The sequence below is a fragment of the Meles meles genome, chromosome 8, assembly GCF_922984935.1.
Source record: "Meles meles chromosome 8, mMelMel3.1 paternal haplotype, whole genome shotgun sequence".
Taxonomy (NCBI): Eukaryota; Metazoa; Chordata; class Mammalia; order Carnivora; family Mustelidae; genus Meles; species Meles meles.
The window spans coordinates 44,686,709-44,699,614 of NC_060073.1; the positions used below are offsets into that span (position 1 = coordinate 44,686,709).

A 12,906-nucleotide genomic window follows, 5' to 3' on the forward strand; every position below is an offset into this window, starting at 1 on the left:
CCCAACCCCATGCCTGCAGATGTCTCTCCACGGGCCTGTCCTGCAGCCACCCTCCAGTCAGGATTGCCTCTGGGACTCAGCATCAGAGCTGGTCTCTGTTCACCCAACACCTGAGGGATGTCAGTGGGTCTCGGGCTCAACATCAGTGTTTACCTACTTATCTCAAATGTGTCGTTTTTGTGGCTCTTGGGTTCCTACCATTGTTGGTATAGGTTAGAGAGGGCCAGAGGTTTCCTAGACAGTTGCCTTAAAACCAACCTCCCTTCCTCTGGTGTCGGAAGCACCCCGCCCCAGACTCCAGGGCTTCCTCCCCACAGGTGCCTGAGTCCCCTTTCTAGAAACACTCCCTGCTGGGATGAATGGCTCCCCATTACCCTCAGGATGGACTCCAAGGGCCCAGCGTGAATTCAAGGACCCTTCACGCCCCACACCCCACCTACCTCCCCACATCCTTGGCCCGCCACCTTGAACTTCTCTAGTGCTTCCTTGAAAGAGCCATGCTGTGCTCTACCTCATGCCTGTCCTCATGCTGTCCGCCCACTCAGAGGAGTCCTCCGTGTTTTGTGCCTGGCAAACGCCTACTCAACCTTTGGGGCCCAGCTCAAATGTCACTTCCTTGGAGAAGCTCTCCCTGCACCCTCTCCCGCCACACACAAACGTCATCCCTCCTCCTCAGCACTCCACCAGCCCCTGGAGCACAGCCTGCCCTGATCACGGCTCTTACGAGGGGGACCTAGGGGGTGGAAGCACGTGTGTCTCCCGGACCACGTGGGAAACAGGCAGCACTGTGCTAGTAAACGCACAACAGTACACTCTCAAACAAACAAACAAAACCCCACTTTGCAGCAGCTGCTGATTTCCACGGCTCATGGCAGGGGTCAGTTTCAAACCACCGACCGAATGTCTGAGTGTAGGCACACCCCATGGCTTTCTAGGGCCCATGTCAGCCAGCTCCAGCTCCAGCACACCACCGGGACAGGCCTCTCTGACCACTGATTCCCCAGCACCCAGCAAAGGGCCTGGACTGGAGAACATGTTGGTAGAAGAGCAGAGCAAGGAATGGATGGGTAGGAGGACGAGTAGGAGGACGATGCTAGAAACAGCTTGTCCTTTGCCAGTTACTGCCACCCAAAATGCCACAGAAGGGAGAAAACTCTTCTCGGAGCTGTCTCGCTGAAATGTCTTGCCTGATGTCAGACAGACCTTGCCTGTCCCAGGGACTGCAATTCTGTTACAGACTCATTCCTATTCATTATCCGTTCTTTTTTTTTTTTTTTTTTCATTTTTTTTTTTTTTTCATTATCCGTTCTTATAAGGAAAGCTTTCTCATAGCCAGGAGGGAGCCCGTGGTCCTCAGGAGTCCCTGGGGGCTAATATTTTGGAGGCCTGTAGTCCCTGAATTATCATTCTTCACCCTGGTCCAGCTCTTATCTAACAGACCCCCTCACTGGTCTTCTGGTCTCTAGTCTGTCCCTCTCCATTTCGCCTGCTACGCTCTGCTGGTGGGACATGTCTCAACCCCAAATCTGATAATGCATGTAACCAAGGACAAAGCTTGGGACTAGGCTCATATAGGCCTGTTCCTGCCGTGGTACCCAGAAGGGGAGGGAGCGGGGCTCAGAAGTCAAAGGTGAATGGTACCAAGGACCTGACAAGCATCTAATTCTGTCAGGATCTGACTTTCCACCCTATTGCCCGTCACCTTGGTGACTAAACTGAATAACGAGCTCTCACACTGGACCTTAGCCTCCCTCGGGTCTTTAGTTGCAACCGGTGTTTTCACCCGAGCTGCTGCAGAAGGTGGAGCATTTCCCGGCACCCTGTGACCCTGGCTAAATTGGAAGATGAATCTGACAGGCTGAACCAAGCTGTAGGTTTTGCCCCAGCCATCCTCAGAAAGAGCAGTTTGCAGTTGACTTCTCCTCTCAAACCTTCAGGAGACCCAAGACAATATTCCCATGAGCCTGATGAGCAAGTTTGTGATGGCCCTAGCGTGGCATACTGGTGGGAATCGGGTTTTTACTCCCTGATGAAGCTGCCCTGGGTGAGAACAACTCTCAGGAAGGTGGCCTGGCCTGGCCTCGAGAGAGGGACCGCAGGAGCTTCTAGAGACAGTTCTGGGGCAGCCCGGCCTCTGCACTGTCTGGTTCTCTCCACTCAGTGCCGTCCCTCCTTGCGCCATGTCACAGCTCTTCCAGGGTCAGCGGATGCTGTCACGGCAGCAGGGCGGGGCTGGTAGTACTCAGCGCCCCCAGGCTCTACTTGGGGCAGATGGGCTTACCTTTGTTAAAGAAGTCACAGTCATACGCTGAAAGAGAGAATAAGACTTCTTGAGAAGCCTGGAACAGAAGGGTAGAGTCACGGCCCCTAGCATCCCAGCTGTCCTAGATCTGGCCTGCCTCCCAAACTCCAAGATCTAGGCATGGTCATAGGACTCAGATATCTTAAGGTATAAGAAATACCACAACTCCTGTGTGCCAGGCGCAGAACTCAAAGCCTGGCCTAGAGGAGGCACTCAGCATGTATCGAATGAAAGAATGAGCAAACGGGTGAATGAGTGAATGAGTGTTGGACACAATGGGGCATCTTGTGAGACCCCCAAAGGGCAAGTTTAGAATCAAGGAGTGTGAACTCCAATCACAAATGTTGTGGCAGGTCCTATAGGAATGCGAGCACAAGACAGAAGTTGGTATTTCAAGAACCTTCCGTGGAAGGGAATCAGGGGCTTCCAGGAGCCAAGGCTTTTTCCCCGCACCCCAGTGTAGCGTCCGTCAGGCTACAACAAGCTCCTCCAAGTGTGTGCTCAGCGCACCCTCTAGTGGCCCAGCTCAGCACCACAGCCTGTTGTCCAGGCGTCTCAACCTTGGATTCTGTAGTCAACTGCAGCAAGCTGAGGGACCTTGCAGGGGCTCCTAAAGCCAGAAGCAAGGCCATGAGGGGCCAGTTGGGTAGACCTGGGGTGAAGGCAGAGGAGGACCCTCCCTCACTCATAGGCATGGTCTAAAGAGAGCCACCAACTCCACCCCTTACCCCCAAGGCCATGATCAACACTATATCTTTGCATTTGGCTCTGACCTCTAGAAAGAGCACTAGCCGTGAGATCGACCCACAGTGTGGCTATGGGAAAGGACTCCCTTTCCTTCATTTGTTGACTCAGAAGTTTGAACTAGAAATTTAGATGTTGGAGTCTCTGGTCAGTGGGAGGTAGCCCGTAAGAGTCAGACCTGAGTTCAAATTCCATTTCTCTCACTCTTCAGCTGTGCATCCTGGGACAAGCTACTCAACCTCTCTGAAATTTAGCGCCCTGCTCTATAATATGGGACCACCAGGGGTAGCTGCCTCACAGATTTGTGAGTTCTGGACTAGAGCCAACTAGAGCAAAATGGGTGCTCATCTTGCATCCAAAAGGGAAGGGGGCATCAAACACCTCAGTAATTAAGACACACAATTGTTTAATGCACTGTTTTAAAATTTTTTAAATTAATGCAAAATATCCATGATGAACCAAATATCAAAAATTTAAAACAAGGACAGGATCAATAATAGCGCCTAGCCAAGCCACATGAGATACTGAGGCAGAAGGGAAAATCAATACCATCGACCCTGTCATTACTTAAAACTTTGCTATTTTGTTCATCAAAGCCACAGATATTTTTACATCGGGTTTGATTTTTTAAAAATATTTCCTTAAAATGTGATTTATCTCCATTGCTGAGTTTTTGGTGCCTCCTTAAATCTTGTGTCCGAGGTGAGGTGTCCCTAGCCCCGAATATCAATGAGATAATGCGCAGAGGGCCCAGGGCCAGGCACACAGCAGATCCTGGGTAAATCTGGGCTCCCTTCTCCTTCATGAAGGATTTTTACTAAGAAATAGAGGGAGGGTCACCAAGCACGGCCACAGAGCCTCTGCAGTGGAAGGCTCTCAGAGGAAACCGATCGGAGAAAAGGGAGGCCAGAGGCAGATTCTTCTCCATCTTTTTCCCAGCATCATCCTTCCTGGAGCTCTCAGGACTCAGGACAGGCCACACCCGTGTCCCCATGAGAAATGAGAGCAACCTCAGCGATAGCACAGAGCGCGTGTCCCCTGCCTCAGGTGTGCCAGCTCCCTGAGATCTCGCAGTGCCCTGCAAGGGAGGGCTCTTAACTCTCAAGCAGGAGTCTGAGTGTGGAGAACGGGCCCCAGGTCACCCTGCTGGGTGGGGCCTGGGCCTGAACGCAGACAGTCTGGTCCCAGAGCCTGTGGGATAACCACTGCTCCCCAAAGTGAGGCGTGCTGGTGCCAGGAAGACCACCGGCGTACAAGAACAAATAATAAAAAAATAATAGGTGCATGAATAATGTAATGTTCTATATATTTTATTTCATTTTTTAAATATTTACTCTTGTATCTGATGATGCACATGTATACTGCCAATAGTGTGTGTGTATGTGTGTGTATCTGTGTATGTGTAGGAACGCATACTTGAAATATCTTTACTGGATGGAGCGTGCAGCCCAATGCATTTACAGACCACCATTGCTCTGAATAATCCGAGGTTCTGTGTTGCCTCTGATGGGGTCTGTGTCTCTTAGCTGACAAAGGCTTTTTAAGTCCCATTTGACCCTCACAACAAACCTGGTGGGGCAGGTTTTCTCATCCTACTTTTCAGATGAGAAATTTGACCCCCAGAGCTGTTGGGTGACTTGCTGGAGGCCACACAGCTTGCAAATGGCCGGCGTGGGTCTGAAACTCGGGGCTCCTGACTCCCCTGGTAAAGTGGTTAAAAGCACAGATTTGCAGCCAGACCACCTGAAGACAAGCCCTGGCTCCACCACTAACCCCTGTGACCTTGAGCGTGACACTTCATTTCTCTCTCTGTCTAACCTGTTTCTCAGCTGTGAAATAGGAACGAACTCCTACTTGATAGGGATTTTACGAATTTGGTGAAAGATACGGGCACACTAGTTGGTGCCTAGCTGGTACCAAGTACTCCAGAACCCCAGCCAGAGTGATGGCGGCCTCTGGGCCTGCCTACAGAGGGCCCCCACCCCCCGCACGGGGTGATTGCTCTGGATACTCACGGCAGAGGCGTGGGGTCCGCCAGTCCACAGCCACCCCGTGCTGGCAGCACTGGTGGGCATAGGCCGACACGCTGGCACAGAGACACTCACAGTCACCACCCTGGCTGCACCCACAGGTGTCTGTCAGGCAGTTTGAGTAAAACCAAGTGACGTCGACCTGGAGGAGGTCAGAAGTCAGAGGTCAGAGGACAGCTCCCAAAGGTTAGCCCTTTGGCTTCTCAGCTGATACCTCCAGCAGCAGGGCGCTGTGTCCACATGAAGGGACTGCAGGCTGGGGTGAGTTACCCGGCGGGCTGAGGGCACACAGGGAGCCAGCTCAGAGGGAAAAACCCCACGGCCCAGGCAGACCCCACTTTTGAGAACTAAGCTCCCGCCTTCCCCGGGTCTATGCTCTTTGGTCCAGAGGCTAACAGTGAGGCTGAGAAACAGCCATGGGCTATGGACACCCAGCCAGGGCCAGAGAGAGCCAAGGCCAGGCTGACAGCAGCCTTCGAGGCCCTGGGAGAGGGGGGTGCCATGCTCCGTCTCCACGGAGGGCAGAAGAGGCAACAGGCTGACACGCCAGGGCACACAAGGGTTTGTGTCCACTGTGCAGAGAAACTTCCTCACCGGAAGGAAGAGCCAGATCGAGATAGGTTTGAAAAAGGCATGGAAGCTCTTTGTCTGGCTGTCTGTCCTGGGTCACCTGGGGAAATAGGACAGGCTCATCGGAGCAGGTGGAGGCACGGGACTGGCAGAGGTGGGTCTCCTTTCTAGACCTGCGGTGCCTCTCCCGAGGCATGGGGGTGGGGGGTTCTGAGAGCAGAAGGGACCACGGGAAGGTGTGGAGGGGCTCGGGAGAACTGGGGCTGGAGTCCACTCACCACGGGGTGACAGATCTCAAACACCTCGCTGAGCAGGATGCTGCACTCCTTTCTGGCAAATGGTTCTCGGAGAGGATTCAGGACACATGTGTCCCAGGGGTCAAGGGTGTCTGGGCACTGCGAGGCAAAGGCAAGGCTGTTGATCTCCCTACCTCCACAATGCCTGGTGCCTCGTGTGGTAGACGGACTCTTAGCGTAGCCCCTTGATCCCCTGACTCCTGAGGTTTAAGTCCTTGTATAATCCCCTCCCCTTGAGTGTGGGAAGGACCCATGACTTGCTTCAAACAGACAAAAGAAGGCAAAGGTGGTGGGATGGACGCAGTTATGCGTATGTGACTGCATTTTCATGTTACATAAGATGGTAGACCCCATCTCCCTGGAGTCTCTCCCTTAACGGCTGGGAGGAAGCAAGCAGCCATGGAGGGGACTCTCACATGGTGGGAATGGTGGGTGCTCCCTAGGAGCTGAGGATCCCCTCTGGGCATCAGCTAGCAAAAACGCTGACGCTCTCCTCTCTGCTTCTCTAAAACGGCGGGAGGTAGAGCACACTATCCCGAGGCTGCAAGAACAGCATTGTCCCACCTCAGGATTACACTGGGCTCCAAGCCATGACTTTCCCTGATCCTGGTCTATATAAGCTCATCTTTGTCTACTCCCTAACAGAGAATTAGGGACCTAGGATGACTCTGTCAAAGGCACATATGTAACACTCATATCACTACTCTCTGCTGCCGGACCCGTGGTAGACATAACTAATCAATCGCAGATCTTCTTTTAGCCAAGCCTGTTGTGAGTCTTAAGTATTTCTCAACACAGCTTCCCAGGCCACCTCTTCTGACTGATCAGAGTTGTCACAAGAGATTAAATCCAGTTTCCATCCCTCCCCTGGTACAGTTCCTTCAGAGGACCACGGAGAAGATGGAACATAGTCAAGCTTACCCAGCAAGTCACTGGATGGCCCAAGACAAGAACCTAGGTCTCTCACTCTTGGTTCAGTGCTGTTTTCCCACATAGCTCACAACCCGGGGGCCTCAGCCATCTCCCAAACCCCAGGGACATCCTCCACATTTCTGCCTCTGCTAAAGTTGTCCTCCCTCTCAGAGGCCTTCTCTCTGATACATGCATCTTTCCAATTACAGCCTTTAAGTACCAGTCTACTCCCACCTCCTTCAGGAAGCCTGCTCTGACTGCCTCAGTCCACATGGGTCTCTCGTGGACTCTCCTCTGGACCAACCTAGTGCCAGGCATTGGGGTCACAGAGATGGCTGAGATGGTCTTGTTCAAACAAACCTCATCTTCCCTAGTAAGTGGTCGTCTCTCCTCAGACAAAGACTTTGTCTCCTCCTGAGCCCCCCACCCTCCCATGAGGGCTTAATCCAAGGCACAGGTGCAGCCTGATTTATGAGACGGGTGGTACATGTCCTTGGGCCAAAGAACAGAGTCGAAGGCCTCTGGGTCAGAGGCCAGGAGAACCGTTGCACGAGCAGTCCCACTCACACCAGTGTCCCTGACGTGGGGCCAGGTCCCCTCGGTCCAGCCAGGGCCCATCTGAGTAAGGGAGGAAGCCAGGCTAGGGAAGCTTTACCTCGACTGCTGCCCAACTGCTTCCAAACTCCTGGGGGTTAGTTAACTCTAAATTCTCTGGAGTCCTCATCTCATTGATGGTTTTCAAGTCGAAGTTCCCACACAGTCCCGTCAACTGACCCTGAAAGAAGAGAGGACACCACAGTCACCTGCAGGAACACGAGGGATGAGCAGTTGTCATGAGCCCGGGAGTCCATCACAAGCCCAAAGCAACTTTTGGGGCCACGATGTGAAGAGGGATAGGAGAAGAGTCAGAGAAGAAGGGCACGGAGTGGGGTGGCGGCAGACAGGGAGGGAGTCATGATACTCCTGGCTCCTCAGTGAGGTGACAGCTCGTGCAAGGATGCCCGGTGGCCTGGATCAGCCCCAGGTAAGAGCAGAGGGCCCTGGGAGGGTCACTGCTCATGCAAGTACCTGCCACTGTGGCCCGGCCTGGATGTGCACTGTGGTTCTCTGGTCCCATAAGAGGGTGATGTGCTCCCTTGGGAAATGCACCAGTGTGAAAAACCCCGCTTGCCACGTGTGGACCTCCTGTTTCTCATCCAGGAAGCTCTCAGGACTCTAGAGGGACAGAGATGGTCATTCCTGAGGCTGAGTGTCCCCCAACACCTCGGTCAGGTTCCCAGCTCCAGAAACACGCCTCCCTCACACCCTGACATAGACCACTTTGCTTTTTACTCTGACCAAGGAGTTCATTCAGAGCTGCTGACTCACCAGCCCTAAGGAACTGGGACCCCGGCCCTCTTCTGCCCCAGCCCCTACTAACATACAGACTGTCTGTGCAACCTGAACCCGCACTGGGCCTTACAGGACTTCCCGAGTCATCATCAAAGATAAGGAGTGAGTTCCCGACATTGATGGAAATAAACTTCCTGCAGATGAAGCCAGAGCTGTAGCAGTCTACGTTCTCAACAATCACGGAGAAACTGAGGTCTGACGTGCTCTGGGGAGAAGATAAGGGTGGTCAGTAAAACCAGGGGGAGACAAGAGCCTGCGGACAGGCCCAGAGGTAGTGGGACATGTACTCTGATGTGGTTTCCAATCCACTTACAGCTCTTACTAACTGTGTGACTTTGGGCAATTTACTCTAGTTCTCCGAGGCTCCATTTCATTGTTGGGTGCCTAGTGCTGTGCTTAGCATGTACTCATCTCCAAAAAGTATCTGGCGGAGGGAGGGAGGGAGGGACGGACGGACGGACGGACGGACAGACAGACGGATGGATGGCTATATAATGGGGTTGGCTGGTGCTGACAGGGGTATAGGGCAGGGGTACTGTCTTATATACACGAGGACAATATTGTAAGCCTTTTTGCAGGGCAAACTGCAGGTACCAAATAACATCTTATGTGTATGCAGCTTTTTATGGCAATTCCACTTCTAAGATTCTAGAGATACATGCACAAAAGTATTCATTTAAATTATCAGCAACAATCTAAATGTCTGTCAATGGGGGGATAATAAGACAAACTAGGGCGTGCCCTCTCTGTAGAATTTTACAGAAAGAAGAAAAAAGGATGTACTGGTAGTACAATGACTAAGGTATCTAGTATAAAATGAATAAAGCAAATTGCAGAATCCTATCCATATGAACAAAGTACGTGTGTGCTTATGTGTCTTTCTGTCTCATGGAACAAAATCTTGCAGGATTCACACCTAATTGTTATGAGCAGGGAATGGGAACAGAAGAGCTGTGAAGGAAAACATTTATTTTTAATATATGCTTCTATATTATTTTAAATATCGGTGCAGAGCATGCATTATCTTTGGAATTTAAAAATTAAAATAGGGTCAATTATCTGTCTTTCGGGGTTACAGAAATTATGTGAAAGACCGCCTTACGGTGCCTTCCACATAGCTAGGACTCATTCCATAAAAGGTCTGTCATTATTTTTACTCTCACTATTATATAATGAGACAGGCCCTTAGCAAAATCAGGGTCCCCTGGGTGTGTCTTTGGTACTCTCCCACCTGCCTTGTTGGTACCCCTTTTCTAGAGGATCCTGCCTCTACTGTGCCCCCCACCCCAAATCACCATCCCTTTTCCTTCGCAGGAGCTGACGGATTTTGCACACTGAACCTTCCGTCAGATTTCTTGGTTCAAACCTGACACTGGCTCTGCCACTGCCCGGTGGGGTGACCTCAGGCAAAACACCCAACTCCCCTAAGCCCAAGTTGCTGCCTCTATAACATGAGGTCAGAAACTCTACTTCATAGGGTTGCTGTGAGAATTAAGTAAAGGAATCCATGAGATTGGCTCAGGAGACCACCAGGCATACAATACAAGCTCAAAGAACTTGAGATCCTATTACAGACAGGAAAAGCTTTGGGACCCAGCGGGGCAAGGCTATAATGGTGAGCGGCCAAGCAGTGGGGGATTATAGACTGGTGAGCTCTGTCTAGCCCTGAGCCTGCCCCTCAACACTTCCTTCGGTCTCTAGGTAGCCCTACCCCAGGCTTAGATCCCTCCATCCACCCCATTAGGCATCCGACTGGAGTCTAGAACGTCACCCTGTTGGACAGGTCCTCGGCTTTGGCTGCCCCGGGTCCCCACACAGCCAGCTGGGCAGACACATCTGGGAGCTCACCTTGACCAGGTGCACTTTGCACGCCCCCACGAAGTCAAACGGGAGCCCATCGAACGTGCGGTAGTGCCGGTCTCCATAGGCCGTGCAGGTGGACGCGCAGGGGTGGAGCGCACACAGGAACGAGCCCCGCTGGCACACACTGAAACACAAGGGCCCAGACCAGCTCACAGGGCCCACGCCACACACACTTGGAATATCCATGCCAGAGCCCTTGCCTATATGCCCACTCTGTGTCCCCGGCCTGGAGGGGTCACAAACACCATCGATCTCCAACAGAAGCAGGAGGTCACAAAATCACATTTGTATAAATATTTACAAAATACCCCCCAGATTTCTGTCTATGCATACCCTTGTATATATACACACATCCCTATACGGCACACAAACACACAACGTGGGTATGAACATGGGGGAAGGGGGAACGCTGGATGGAGCTCACGATCATGCTTCTTATATCCATCCTCATCCTCAGCAAAAAGCAGAGCCTGAACGGGACCCTCACTTACCAGGTATGGCAGGGGGACATGACCTGGTCCCCGGGGAAATACTCCTTCCCCTTCCAAGTGCATGGGCAATCCTCTGGCAGGAAACATGCGTCCCCGTGTCTGAGTAAGCTGTGGAGACACAGCAAGCAGGTGGTCAAGCCAGCATGCTTCCAATTTCTTCCATTTATGGGGGACCCTGCCTCCACATGGCTATCGTAGGGCGGCTCTCAGCATTTGCTGCAGAAGAGACTGACCATGTGCCCACCTACCATCCTGCTGCTACCCAGAGCAGGTCAGAGGTACCTTGGTAACTGGAAAAACCAAAGACTGGGCCCACCTCGGAAGCCTCTGCCATCCATCAGGAAGCAAGGCTCAGCTCTACCAGCCACATCCCCCTCAGTCAGGCTGGATGCCAGTTACCCCTTAGGCATTAGCTGTACATTAATAAACAGATAATGAACATGGGCATTGGCCCTACATGACCAACAAGCAGACCTGCACTAAAAAGAAATGTTAGAGATGCCTTGGTGACTCAGTTAGTTAGTGGTCTGACTCTTGATTTCGGCTCAGGTTAGGATCTCAGGGTCCTGAGATCAAGCCCCTCACTGGGTTCTGCACTGGACATGGAGCCTGCTTAAGATTCTCTCTCTCCCTCTCCCTCTGCCCTTCGCCCACCCTGCTCACATGCACGCTCTCTCTCTCTCTCAGAAAAAAGAAAGAGGTTAAAGAAAGCTTTTCAGGGATGCCTGGGTGGCTCAGTGGGTTAAAGCCTCTGCCTTCAGCTCGGGTCATGGTCCCAGGGTCTTGGGATCAAGCCCCGCATCAGACTCTGTGCTCAGCAGGGAGTCTGCTTCCTCCTCTCTTTCTGCCTGCCTCTCTGTCTACTTGTGATCTCTGTCTGTCAAATAAATAAATAATAAATAAAATTTAAAAAAAAAAAAGAAAGCTTTTCAAGAAGAGGGAAACTCAGATTCATATGAAGGAATGAAGAGTTCTAAAAACAGAAAATATGTTGGTAAATAATTCTGGAAATTGCTTCTTAATTTCTCTAAGAGATAATGGAGCATTTAGAGCAACGTTAGTATCAATGAATTGTGAGGTTTACAAAATACACAGAAATAAAATGTATGAGAATAATAGCACAAAGGACAAGAAGTAAGTAAATGAAATATACTGGTACAAGTGTTCTACAGAAAGTGGTAAAATATTAATTCACAGTAGACTGAAAAAAAACACAAAAAATGCCAAGATATATAGTTAAAATGAAATAAAGGAAATAAAATGGAATGTTAAAATATAACTCCTCAAAAGGCAGAAAAAGACAAAAACAAACAAAAAACAACCCCAATACGACAAACAGATTTTTTTCCAAAAAAAAAAAAGACAGATAACAAATAACAAGATGGTATATTAAATCAAATCCAATTACACTAAATCAAAATGTATAAACTCTCTAATTAAAAAGGTAGAAGCTGTAACATTGGCTGAAAAAGCAAGACCCAACTGCATTCTGTTTACAAAAGACACAACTGAAATATAAACAAAGAAACATTAAAAGTAAAATTATAGGGAAAAAATGCCATGTAAACAACAGTTATAAGAAAGATGGAGTGGCTTTATTAACATCAAACAAAGCAGACTTCAAGCCAAGTAGCATTAACAGAAATAGGAGGGATAGTTCGTGACAACAAAAGAGTCCATTTATCAAGAGAACATTACAATCTTGAATGGGCATGCACCAAGTAACAAAGCTTAAAAACAGAAGCAAAAACTCATAGAAACAAAAAAGAAAAAGAAACAAATCCACAATTATAGTTAGAGATCTCAACACTCCACTCCATTAATGACAGAACAAAAAAATTTTCAAAGATGCTAGAGAAATGAACAACTCTGACAAGCTCTTGACTTCATTGACAATTTAAAAACTCTGTAGAGAAGAAGATGGAGTAACTCGGGTCAAGCAGTGGACTGTGTCAAACAGTGACTCAAGCAGCTAAGGGCATTGCAACTGTAATCAGATTATCCCCGAGACCAGCACCAGCTAATGACACACTCAGAACTGATAACCAGCAGAAACAGAGGAGGCCCATCTACTAAGGCCCAAGGCTGGTTATCTCTCTCTTAAAGGGGAGGATTTTTGCTGCAAACTGTCAGACTCCTCAGATATGGCCTCCTCTATGTCTGACCACTTCAAAAAGGCAGCTGCCGCTGAAGATTCCACCTGATTGATCTCTGAACAGAACAGAGATCCTTCACTCACTGCTTGAACGTGATAAGCAGGAAGTGCTGGGAGCTGACCCGGACCAGACCAAGGCCTGATCTCCACC

At 50.3% G+C, this 12,906-nt stretch overlaps 1 protein-coding gene across 1 annotated transcript in view; it reads right to left on the reverse strand.

The window, feature by feature from the left end:
* Positions 1–12,906, reverse strand: part of OTOG (otogelin) — a 77,845-nt gene that overhangs the window by 30,561 nt on the left and 34,378 nt on the right. Inside the window, exons 24-31 of the mRNA XM_046015863.1 lie at positions 10,601–10,708; positions 10,095–10,233; positions 8,317–8,451; positions 7,923–8,069; positions 7,510–7,629; positions 5,925–6,041; positions 5,062–5,218; positions 2,282–2,308 (exon numbers count right to left, since the gene is read on the reverse strand). Of these exons, the coding sequence (XP_045871819.1) occupies positions 2,282–2,308; positions 5,062–5,218; positions 5,925–6,041; positions 7,510–7,629; positions 7,923–8,069; positions 8,317–8,451; positions 10,095–10,233; positions 10,601–10,708 (950 nt within the window). The remainder of the gene's footprint in view (positions 1–2,281; positions 2,309–5,061; positions 5,219–5,924; positions 6,042–7,509; positions 7,630–7,922; positions 8,070–8,316; positions 8,452–10,094; positions 10,234–10,600; positions 10,709–12,906) is intronic.